At 62.6% G+C, this 12,084-nt stretch overlaps 1 protein-coding gene across 1 annotated transcript; it reads right to left on the bottom strand.

Moving 5' to 3' along the window:
- Positions 1-2,670: 2,670 nt before the first annotated feature.
- SREBF1 (sterol regulatory element binding transcription factor 1) lies at positions 2,671-10,653 on the bottom strand. The gene is made up of 18 exons (XM_057406735.1): positions 10,267-10,653; positions 9,981-10,141; positions 9,765-9,905; positions 9,468-9,686; positions 9,266-9,380; positions 8,972-9,183; positions 8,498-8,705; positions 7,823-8,007; positions 6,949-7,210; positions 6,147-6,313; positions 5,896-6,064; positions 5,713-5,821; positions 5,528-5,637; positions 5,301-5,433; positions 4,991-5,153; positions 3,690-3,875; positions 3,498-3,609; positions 2,671-2,958 (listed from the first exon to the last, which is right to left on the bottom strand). Exons 1-18 carry the CDS (start codon positions 10,634-10,636, stop codon positions 2,735-2,737), a joined length of 3,246 nt encoding a protein of 1,081 aa, XP_057262718.1. The 5' UTR covers positions 10,637-10,653; the 3' UTR covers positions 2,671-2,734.
- Positions 10,654-12,084: the final 1,431 nt, after the last annotated feature.

The following is a 12,084-nucleotide window of genomic DNA, read 5'->3' on the forward strand; positions in this document are numbered from 1 at the left end:
AAAAAAGATAAAAAAAAGGACAAAATCCCATAAAAAAAGGACAAAAAAAAATAGAGACAAACCAACGGCCTGCTGTTTGAAACACCACTCTGCTTTATCCGTTCCCTTCCTCCATCTCCTGTCTGCCCCAAACCATCCCTGGGTACCAGACCCTGTGTTGGGGTGATGGGCTCTTGGCTTGGGCTGGGGGCACCCATTGCCTCCAAACCACGGCCCATTGCACCCGTCACCCTCCCGCTCCATGGGGCGCTGGCACTGATGGGATGGGGATACTGGTCCTGCTCTATGGGACCCCCAAAACCATCCCTCTCGCTCTGCTTTGGAGTCGACAGCATCTCCTCGTGGGGCTGGGCTTTGCTCCCTTTGCTTGTGCAGACCCCCAGGCTCTGGATGCTGAACCCCACAATTCTGGGTGTAAAACCCCATGGCTTTGGGTGCAGACCCCAGGGTTTTAGCCTGATGCAAGGTACAGACGGCTTCCAGCTGGCAGCAGGGTCCTTATGGGAGGAGGAGGAAGCTTTTGCTTCCTCCCTCTGCATAGCCCTGGCTCAGCAAACCCTGGCTCTGGGTTCACTCAGCTCCCTTGGCTTTCACTTCCCTTCCTAACAGAGCTGGGGGAGCTGCCCAGCACTGGGATCACCCCCTGTCCATATCCCCCCCATTCTGCACCACCCCAGTAGCAAATACCCAACCCAGGGTGAATCAACCCCAAATCCCATCCTAAAACCAGAGCCACCAGCCCTCCCCCCCCTTACCTGCAGAGCATCCTGCAATGGGGAGCACAGTGCTAGCCCCATCCATCCATCCATCCATCCATCCATCCATCCATCCATCCATCCCCTCATCCCGACCCCTCAGAGCCAGTGCCCCCCTTGCTGCCACATCCCCTCCGTCGTCCCCCCCCAAGCCCTCACCCTCAAGGTTTGCTGGCCACACAATGTCTGTTGTTTCAGCAGCTTTGCCTCGGACACAGGAGCGAAAGAGACACAAAAAAAGAGGGAAAAAGACAAGAAAAAAGAGGAAGAAGAACAAAAAAGAGCGAATTTAAAGCAGAAAACCCAAGGAAGCTCCCGGTGTCCCTGGCAGCGTTGCCTGAAATCTGGCTATTTTTAGTGACATCTTGTACATATGACTGTAAAATGGTAAACCGTGTGTATTATATATTGCCTCATTATATAGTGTATATATATGTATACATATACATATATATAATATATATGAAGACTGTAAATGTTAAGACTAGTGTTCTTATTAGTATATTGCTTCACACTGAAGATTGTGTGTAACAAGCTGTTTCTAAAAGATGTTTATTTTCCTTAAGAGTAAAAACCAGGTCATTGCATTCAGAGCGTCAATAAAGATACAACGATTGTTTTGGAAGTACGTGGCGCCCTGCTCGTGGCCTCTCTTTATCCTATGGGGGGTCCCCCCCCTATTCTGTACCAGCCCCTGGTCCTCATGTGCCACCCGTGCTGGAAGGATGGAGGTGATGCTGCAGCATCCTTGGGGTTTGGGGGCTGTTGGTACCCTCTGGCCTCATCCCTTCCACCCTTGCTGTAAGGATGGAGGTGATGCCGCAGCATCCTTAGGGTGAGGAAGAACTGTTGGTACCCACTGGCCCCATCCCTCCCACCTGCACTGTAAGAATGGAGGTGATGCTGCAGCAGCCTTAGGGTGAGGAAGGGGGGTTTGGGGGCTATTGGTACCCACTGGCCCCATCCCTCCCACCCTTGCTGTAAGGATGGAAATGATGCTGCAGCATCCTTAGGGTGAGGAAGGAGGCTTTGGGGGTTGTTGGTACCCACTGGCCACATCCCTCCCACCCTTGCATCCCCTCCCATGCAGCGCAGGGGACAAGGTTGGACCCACAGCCATTGGTCCCATGCCCCAACCAGGCTCTATGCGCCCCATAACTTCAGTGCCCCCCCCCCCCCCCCAGTCCAGCACACACCAGTATAAATAATCAGCTTTAATTTGTCTGTACAAAACTCTCCGACTATGAAAATACCATTTAAAAAGGCAAGGCGGGGGGCAATGGGGGGCTATGTACAAGAGGGGGTGAAGCAAAGGGATGGGGGTACCCACAGCCCTTCCCCCCCCAGGAACCCTGTTGCATCTTGACATCCCTTCTCCTAAAGGCAGCTCCTAACCGGGGGGGGGGGGGACTGGTCAGTGCTGGGGCTGGGAACAGGCTGGGGGTCCCCTTTTAGCTACCATGGGTATGGATGGAGGGAAATGAGGAGGGGGCCACCATAGGGTTTAACCTGCTCCCCCCCCCCCCCATCATGGGGGCAAACTGAGGTGCCCCCAAACCCCCCTGCAGCAGTGGGGCCGGGTAAGGGATAGCAGGAGATGGGGATGAGGATGGGCACCCCGTGTGTCAGGGCATCGGGGGGGGTACTGGGTGGCACTGGGGCCAGGCTGCCCGAGCATCCCAGTGCCATGCAATACTGCGACAGTGTCACTAGAGGTCCCCACGTCCCATCACCCACGTTGGGCTGGGGACAAGGACAGAGCCATGGGGGGGGGGGGGAGTGGGACAAGCGCAGCCAGGGTACCCCCATGTGTGTGTACCCCACACCAGGACCCTCCACCCCTATCCCCGGTGTCCCCTGCCCCTCCTCACCCAACCCGTTCACCTTAAAACCCCAATCCTATAAGAAGGGGGAAACTGAGGCACGCGCCTGCCCGCATCCCGGCCCCACAGCGGGTAGCAGGGATGCTGTGCTCCCATCTATCCCGATGTGACGGTGGTGCCGCTGCCCAGCTTGATGATCATCTGCTGGCAGTCGTGCAGGGTGCGCTTGTCCCCCAGCTTCTCCAGCGTGCGGGCGGCCTCGGCCAGCATTCCCACCCGTTGTCCCGGTCCCGAGAGGAAGCCGGGTGGGAGGTAGCAGCAGGCAAGGAGCAGGGCCTCGGCGTGCTCCCGCGGGGAGGGGTGGCTTTCGGGTTCTCCGGCTGTGAGGGGGAGAATGGGGTCAGACCCAATGGAAGGCATTGAGCCTTCCCCTTGGGTACCACTATGGGCAGGAAGAGCCCGTGCTCATCACCCAGGTACTGCGGTGATGGAGGTGAGGTCCCAGCCCACGTCCCACCTGGAATCATGGAACGGTTTGGGTTGGAAGGGACCTTAAAGCTCATCCAGTTCCAACCCCTGCCACGGGCAGGGACCCCTTCCACTGGAGCAGGGTGCTCCAAGCCCCTGTGTCCAACCTGGCCTTGAACACTGCCAGGGATGGGGCAGCCACAGCTTCTCTGGGCACCCTGTGCCAGCGCCTCAGCACCCTCACAGGGAAGAGCTTCCTTATCTCCAACCTAAATCCCCCCTGTTCCAGTTTGAACCCATCACCCCTTGTCCCATCACTCCAGTCCCTGATGCAGAGCCCCTCTCCAGCATCCCTGCAGCCCCCTTCAGACACTGGAAGCTGCTCTGAGGCCTCCATCCTGACCCCCCCCCCCCCCCCCCAGTTGTCCCACCCTGTCAGCGCACTGCCCACCTGCTTTGCTGCCTTGCCCCCCTCTCCTCCGCAGGCTGCGGTCCAGCAGCTGATGGGTGCGCGTGGGGCTGGCCCGGGCCATGAGGCGAGCGGTGGCTTCGTGCAGGAACACCTGGATGGGGACGGGGACGGTGAGCGCAGGCGGGCGCCGGGGCTGCAGGGACAGCCCAGGAGCAGCGGTGAGGGGCTCACCCGGCGCATGGCGGGGCGCAGGGTCTGTGCCAGGCGCCGCAGGCTGCTGAGGTCCTGCTGGAAGCCGCGGAGCTCGAGGGCGGACGCCTGGTAGAGGCAGCTGCGCTGCTGGCTGGCGCTCATCTGCTGCTGCCACAGGTTGGTGCGGGTCACCAGGAGCAGGTCGCAGAGCAGGAGCTGGACTGCCTGGGGAGGAGAGGGGAGAGGGGTGAGCAGGGGGGTGCAGGGAGGGAGGGATGCAGGGATGGAGGAAAGGGTGGAGGAAGGGATGATGGATGGATGGATGGATGGATGGATGGATGGATGGATGGATGGATGGACGGACGGATGGATGATGGAGAATGAGACTGAGGAAAGGAGGGAGGGAGGGAGGGATGGATGGAGGGATGGATGGATGGATGGATGGATGGATGGATGGATGGATGGATGATGGATGATGGATGATGGAGAATGAGACTGAGGAAAGGAGGGAGGGAGGGAGGAAAGGAGGGAGGGAGGGAGGGAGGGAGGGAGGGAGGGAGGGAGGGAGGGAGAATGAGACTGAGGAAAGGAGGGAGGGAGGGAGGGAGGGAGGGAGGGAGAATGAGACTGAGGAAGGGAGGGAGGGAGGGAGAATGAGACTGAGGAAAGGAGGGAGGAAAGGATGGATGGATGGATGGATGGAGAGATGGAGAAAGGGATGGAGGAAGGGATGGAGGAAGGGATGGGAAAAGGGATGGAAAAAGAGGTGGGAAAAGGGATGGGAAAAGGGATGGGAAAAGGGATGGGAAAAGGGATGGGAAAAGGTGGGAAAAGGTGGGAAAAGGGATGGGAAAAGGGATGGAGAAAGAGGTGGAAAAAGGGATGGGAAAAGGGATGGAAAAAGGGATGGAAAAAGAGCTGGAAAAAGGGATGGGAAAAGGGATGGGAAAAGGGATGGGAAAAGGGATAGGAAAAGGGATAGGAAAAGGGATGAAGGAAAGGATGGAAAAAGGGATGGACGGAGGAAGGGATGGATGGAAGGATGGAGGGATGGAAGAAGGGATGAAGGAATGGAGAAAGGGATGGAGGAAGGGATGGATGACGGATGAAGGAAGGAAGGGATGGATGATGGATGCATGGATGGATGCTGAGGTCCCTGCGGGCAGGCGCTGCTGCGCGGAGCCGCCGCCGGGCTGCATGGCAGGGGCATTGCACTCCCAGTCTGACACATGCAATGCAACTACAATGCACCCCTGCGAGGGCCAGGGGCACCTCCCGCAAGGGCCGGGGGCTCCCCAGGGTGGGTGCCACCTTCTCCCCCGCCCTCAGCCCCAGCTCACCTTGTCAATGGTGGCCTTGGGGGGGGTGCCCAGCTCCAGGCTCTCCCGCAGGCAGCCACTGGCTTTCTCGCAGTGGCTCAGGCTGGCCTGGCTCCCATCCTGCTTGCTCAGCATGGCACGGACGGCGCGGAAGGAGTGCAGGGCAGCACGGGGCAGGGGTTTACTGCAAAGGGGGGGGACACACGCAGTGAGCACGGGCCCTGCACTGGGCACGGCTGTGCCCCTCTGCAGAGCGCGTTGCCGGCCCATAGGGGATGGAAGGGGTGCAATGAGCTGCCCCCACCCTGTCCCCGGTGTGCCCCACACTCACTCGGAGCTCTGCAGCGCCCGGGGCATGGTCTCCACCAGCGGGTACAGGCGCTCGGCCCCCTCCTCATCTCCCCGCAGCCAGTGAATGATGGTGCTGATGAGGGATGCCCACCACTTGGACACGGGGTCGGTGCCTGCGGGGTGGGAAGGACACAGGAGAGGGGTGTCCACCTCTCTGGTGGCCCCCTTCATGTATTGCCCCCATGAGGGGGACACACCAGCCTTTACCTGTGACAGCGGCCAAGCCGGAGCTGATGGAGGGAGCGGGGCCGGATGCGCCGCTGACGTTGGAGCATCCATTGAGGAGCTGGAGGTACTCGAGGGCATCGGAGAAGCGCCTGCGGCAGAGCGGCCGTCAATGGGGCTGGCCCCACGGTGGGCGCAGGGGGCGGGATGCCCATCCCGGCACTCACCCCTCTCCCTGGGCAGCGGGGCGGCCGGGCTCGGGCATGGCCACGCAGCACAGCGCCTTCTCCAGGAGGTGCTCCCGGAAGAGCTGGGTCACCTGCGCCAGCGGGTCCACTGCGGCACAAAGGGGCGATGAGCACGGGTACCGCAACCCCAAAACGGGGATGCTCGGGGGATGCCGGGGTTACCTGGGTTGCCGGCAGAGCTGTAAATGGTCTCCCTTGGGACACCCTTAACAGCCCAGTCCCCGTCCACGAAGAAGCGGTGGCCCAAGGGGTGGCAGAGCCACTGCATGGCGGGGGGCACGGCCCCACCGTGGGACAGAGCCACGCGCCGGGCGCTGCAGAGGAAGGGGCGCTGCGGGGAGAGCAGGGGGTCAGGGTCCTATGGGACACACGGGACCCCCATCCCACGGCGCTGGGATCTGCCCTGCTCTCACCGCCAAGAAGTGGAAGCAGCGGTGCAGGCTGGCCTTGACCCTCAGCGCGGCCGCCACGTAGATCTCAGCCAGGGCCGCCACGGATACGGCATCGCCGGCGCACTCAGCCAGATTGACGGCGCTCAGAGCCAGGTTGATGGCCAGGAGGTGCCCCCCTGCCTGCTTCCCTATGGGAATGGAGTGGGGGGGTCAGCAGGGAGTAGGGTGGGATGCGAGCATAGAATCATAGAATTGTTTGGGTTGGAAAGGACCTTAAGATCATCCAGTTCCAACCCCCTGCCATGGGCAGGGACACCTCACACTAAACCATGGCACCCAAGGCTCTGTCCAACCTGGCCTTGAACACCACCAGGGATGGAGCATTCACAACCTCCCTGGGCAACCCATCCCAGTGCCTCACCACTCTCACAGTAAAGAATTTCTTCCTTACATCCAATCTAAACTTCCCCTGTTTCAGTTTTAACCCGTTACCCCTTGTCCTATCACTACAGTCCCTAACGAAGTGTCCCTCCCCAGCATCCCTATAGCCCCCCTTCAGATACTGGCAGGCTGCTATGAGGTCTCCACGCAGCCTTCTCTTCTCCAGGCTGAACAGCCCCAACTTTCTCAACCTGTCTCCATACAGGAGGTGCTCCAGTCCCTGATCATCCTCATGGCCTCCTCTGGACTTGTTCCACCAATTCCAAGCCCTTTCTACACTGAGGACCCCAGACCCGCACACAATGCTCCAAGTGAGGTCTCCCGAGAGCAGAGCAGAGGGGCAGGACCACCCGCCCCATCCCTTGCGCCGCAGTGCCCGTACCGGCGAGGTGCAGCTGGTGCAGTCGGTGGTACGCCATGGCGGCGTCGCGGGCGCTCTGCCGGACGTGTGCGGGCGGAGGGGGGTCCGGGCGCAGCCCCCCGGCGCGGGCGGCCAGCCAGCGGCCCACCCAGAGGCGCTGCAGGAGGTGCCGCAGCAGGGTCCAGAGCAGGCTGCAGGCCAGGTCCCCGTGCGAGGCGGGCAGCGGCCGGCCCAGCGCAGCCAGCGCCGTGCGGAGGTGCTGAGCGCCCTGCGCGAAGTCCCCCTGCGCCGCGGGGAGAGGGGTGAATGGGGTCGTGCAGCGTGGGAAAAGGGGGCGGGGCTACGGTGTCAGGGTGGGAGCGGATTGGCTGAGCGGAGAGAGGGTGGGAGGGGCTGATCGCGGGGGGCGGGGCTTCACGTGGCACTAGAGGTGGGTGTGAAAAGTGGGCGGAGGCAGAGCACGTGGAAGAGGAGGGGTATGGGCGGGTGGGCGGGGCTACCCGTGTCAGGGTGGGGCCGGATTGGTTGAGTGGGCGGGGTTAGATCAGGGGCGGGGCTTTATGTAATGGGGGGGCAAGGGGTGAAAAGTGGGCGGAGTCAGAGACAGAGGGGGTGGCTGGGCAGGGCTACTAGTGGTGTCAGGGTGGGACCCGATTGGCTGCGCTTAGAGAGGGTGGGCGGGGCTATATCAGGGGCGGAGCTTCATGCAATGGTGGGGGGCAAGGGGTGAAAAGTGGGCGGAGTCAGAGCCAGAAGGGGTGCCTGGGGGGGGCTACTCGTGGTGTCAGGGTGGGACCCGATTGGTTGAGTTTAGATGGTGGGGCGGGGCTAATGCAAGAGGGGCGTGGTTAGGGTGGGCGTGGTAGGTGACGTGGGCCCGAGGGGCGTGGCTTACCCGGTCGAGGTCGAGGTCGGCCTGTCTGCGGTGGCGCCAGAAGAGGATGGAGGGCTCGGAGTGGGGCCGGGTGACCGGCTCCCCACACACAAAGAGCCGCACCACGGCCCCCAGCACCAGCGCCGCGTTCAGCGCCCAGAAGGCCAACGTGGGCCACAGCCACTGCGACCAGCCCCACGGCTCCTCTGTGTGTGGATGGGGTCAGTGCCAGGTCTCCATCCCGGTGCCCTCCACCCCGTGCCCACCAGTGGGGCTCCGTCCCCGTCGTGTTCATCCCAATGTCACCCCAAGGGGCTCCATGCCGGTGGTGTCCAACCCAACCGCTTCCACCCGATGGCTTCTGCCCCGTGGCCGCCTCAGCATCCTTCATCCCAATCATCTCCCATCTCATACCCACCCCGAGACCCCCCTGCTGATGGCCTTCATCCCATGCCCACCTCCATTCTGATGGTCTCCACTCTACTGTTCTCTAAGCGGCCTTCACCCCATTCCAACCCCAACAGCCTCCACTCCAACCACTTCAACCCAAGTAGCCTCCACCCCGGCATCCAGATCCCCAATGATCTTCACCTCAACAGCCTCCATCCCAAAGCTCTTCACCCCGTGCCCACCCAGCCACCCCAACGGCCTCCATCCCATGTCCTCCGCCCCATGAGCTCCCATTGCAGCACTCACCCACAGCACCCGACTCAGCCATGATGCTCCTGCTGGATCCAGTGGTCCCCGGGCTCCTCACAGGGGCCGGGGCCCCCCCAGAGCCCCGCAGGAGGGAGGCCAGGGGGTTGAAGGAGAGGCAGAGGAACACGAAGGCGCAGAGGGCCATGCGGGACCGGTCCAGCATGCCCTGGCTGCTGGGCGAGGGGGGGGGCTGCTCCTGCTTTACCTGCATGGGCAGAGCTGCTGTGAGCCCAGGGCATGGGGTGCAGGGCGCGTTTGGGGGTACAGAGCGTGAGGGATGGGCATGGGGCTTGGGTGCAGCACGAATGCACCCCATAAAGCATCCTTCCTCCGACACAAAATGGGGCGAGAAGCAGCCTCATAGAGCAAGAGCCAGGCTCTCAGCTCCTTTCCCCCATCCCGTTCCCTTGGCTCTTGGCATCCTTGGTGGGATCCACGTTGGATGCAGGGATCCCCCCCCCCTCCCCGTACCTTGCCATGGTCGCAGAGGGGACTCTCAGGCTCCGAGTCGCTGCTGCTGCTGCTGCTGCTGCTGCTGCTGGTGCTGCTGCTGCTGTGGTTGGGAGAGCCCGCGTCCGATGGCGGCGGCGTCAGCATCTCCATCACCTCCGCCTTCACCACCTCCATGGGGGCCTCCGCCTTAGCCCCCCCGCTGCAGGAGGACACCAGCTCCTTCAGGGACTCTGCGGGGAGCGAAGCGAGATGAGAGGTGATGGGGGGGATACAGCTCAGCCTCCCCCCCCCAGGACCTTCCCATCAGCTCACTGCTCTTCTGCATGGCCATCTTCAGGGCCAGGTTCTCCTGCTTCAGCTTCTGGTTGTTCTGCTGCAGGAAGCGGATGTACTCAATGGCCTTCCTCAGGATCGCTGACTTATTGAGCTGGCGATGGGAAGGGATGGCTCGGAACAACACCGGGCGAAGAACCCCCTTACCCACCCCTTATCCCACCCATCCCCGAGCTCCCACCTTGGCCTCGGTGCCCACCACCAGGTCCTTGAGCTCCACGATCTTGTCGTTGATGGAGGAGCGGTACCGCTTCTCGATGGCGTTGTGCGCCGTCCGCTTCTCCCCCCTGCTCGGCACCGGCACCGGCTTCCCGCTCGGTGCCAGCCGGTTGATGGGCAGCTTCTCCGTGTCCACCACCAGCGGCACCGTGGCCAGGATGGTCCCTCCGCTCACCAGCGCCTATGGGGATGTGGGATAGCATCAGTGTGGGTCCCGGAGCATCCCCGCATCCCAGAGATCCCCAATGGCGGGACCTACCGGCACCTGCAGCGGGGCAGCAGAGCCGCTGGCGCTGGTGGCCAAGGAGGTGATGCTGGAGGTCTTGGCACTGCCGGCATCCGTCTTGACGGCCGTCAGCAGCAGGGAGTCAGCCTTGATGAAATGGGGCTGCAGCAGGACCTGGGGGGCCATGGGGAGATCAGTGGGGCTGAGGGAGGCCAACGGGATGCCCCCCATCCTTATCCCTGTGCTTACCGGCACCGGCTGGATGTGGGGTGAGACCGGCTGGGCCGTGGGGGCAGCAGGGGGCAGGAGCTGCTGGGCTGTCACGTTCTGCACTGCCAGGGGCTGGGCAGGCTGTGGGGCGGGCAGGGGGGGGCTGGACAGGGTCTGCCCCACAGCCCCGGGCTGCACGGCTGGGCACGGAGCAGAGCACACCGTTACCGGACCCACATCATCCCAACCCTCCAGCAAGAGCCCCCCATAGCAAACCCCCTCCAATTCCCCCCCCCCTCTCATGCACCCCTCATTATATCCTCACCGGAGAAGCCGTGCTGGCTCTGGTAGCCCACCACGGGCTGGGGGCTGAACTGGCTGCTGGATGTGGGGATGAAGCTGGGGGTCAGCATCACGCCGGGCTGGGGCTGGCTGCTGGGCACGGGCACCAGCTCCTCCTTCACACCCGGGGAGGGGAGGAGCGGGGCCGGGGGCTGTGGGGTGAATGGAACCATCCCGGGGGGCCCCGGGTAGACGGTGCCGGTGGCAGAGGGAGCCTTGGTGGGAGGCAGGAAGGTGCTGAGGGTGCCCGGGGTGGGCGGCAGCCCCGGGGACACGGTGCCATCGGGGACCCCGAATGAGGAGTCAAAGAGCCCCGGGAAGTCGGTGTCGGGCGCGTTGATGAGCTGGAGCATGTCTGCAAAACAGCCCCCCCCCCCAATGCCGTCAATGCACCCGCATCCCAAAGGCACCCCCAGCCCAGCACGATGGGGATGGGTTCCCATTATCCAGAGGCAGAATTCCCTGAGGGCCCAGAGATCTGCTGTGCCCTGCTCCGTGCAGCCTCCCCAGTGGGGGAACTGAGGCACGGAGCATCCAATGGCCATCAGCAACCAGAGGTTTCCAACCCATCTGGGGGTGCCAGGGTGGATCTCAGCCTGCTTCCGAGGTGGGTTTGTGCCATCCCATACTAAGAACAACGCTGTGGGAAGGGGAACGGGTGCTGGGACACCCTTAATGCACCAGACCCCTGTGCCTGCCCATGGCACCTCCAAGCAGGGTGGGGTTAAACAGCCTCAGGGGGTGCAAGGCGCTCAGTGGGATGTCCCCATCCACACCCCACAGCATCCACACATCGGGGTGTCCCGGGATGCGGGCACCGAAGCATCCCCCGTGGTACCCTACGGTGCACCCCACCGCAGAGCATCATCGCCCCGAGGACATCCACAGCAGGGACCCCAATGGGGAAGAGGATGAGGATGGCGATGGGGGGGTACCTCTAAGGTACTGGTACCCGGCAGGAGGTCCCAGCCCCGCAATGAGGCACCGGGAGGTGTCGGTGCCTCCTCCCTGCGCTGCCCGCGCCAGGCCGGCAGCGGGGCCGGCCATGGGGTGATGCGACTCCGCCAATCGCCGCCCGTCCCCCCCGGGTCCCCCCCCCCCAGACAGCCCCGGGGCCGCGCCGAGGTGAACCCGGCCGCGGGGCACCCGCGGGCACCCGCCGCGGTTACTCAGGGTCAGGCTCCGTTAACTCCTTCATCCTGCATCCCGCTGCTGCGAGGGGATGCTCTGCGCATGGTGCTCAGCACGCAGGGGGGGTACCCCGCAAGGAGACACCCCATAAGGACCAGGGTCTTTGGGCAGCACCGTTTCCCCCCTGGATGACATCCAGCCCTGGGTACCCCTTTCTGCACTGGGGTGTTCCCAGTGGGGCTCCCATCCTCACCCCGCGAGGAGCAGGGTCTTTGTACAGCCCCATTTCCCCCCCTAAAAGACATCCATCCATGGCACCGGTGTGTTTCCTTCCATTCCCATTCAAGCTGCCCCACGGTCCAGAGGCAAAGATTTGGGGTGCAGAGAGGGGGTGCTTCATCCTATATCCCCCCTTGTAAACACCCAGCACCTGTTATATGCTGTGACACCCATGCTATGGGCACCCTGGTCATGGGAGCCCATGGGGCAGAGCAATTGATTGTGGGTCCTGGAATATCACACCGGGATGACCCATGGCCACCCATGGCTCAGATAGGGGTCAAGCCACGTGGGTGAAGCGTGGTGCAATTCCCACCCTTCCCTGTCCATGCCAAAAGCAGATCTGCTCCCATTGGTATCGGGATGAGCTTCCACATCCATATGGGATCCT

Source organism: Pezoporus wallicus, unplaced genomic scaffold, assembly GCF_028554395.1.
Source record: "Pezoporus wallicus isolate ANWC-B61680 ecotype Strahan unplaced genomic scaffold, APGP_CSIRO_Pwel_v1 contig_10952, whole genome shotgun sequence".
Classification (NCBI taxonomy): Eukaryota; Metazoa; Chordata; class Aves; order Psittaciformes; family Psittacidae; genus Pezoporus; species Pezoporus wallicus.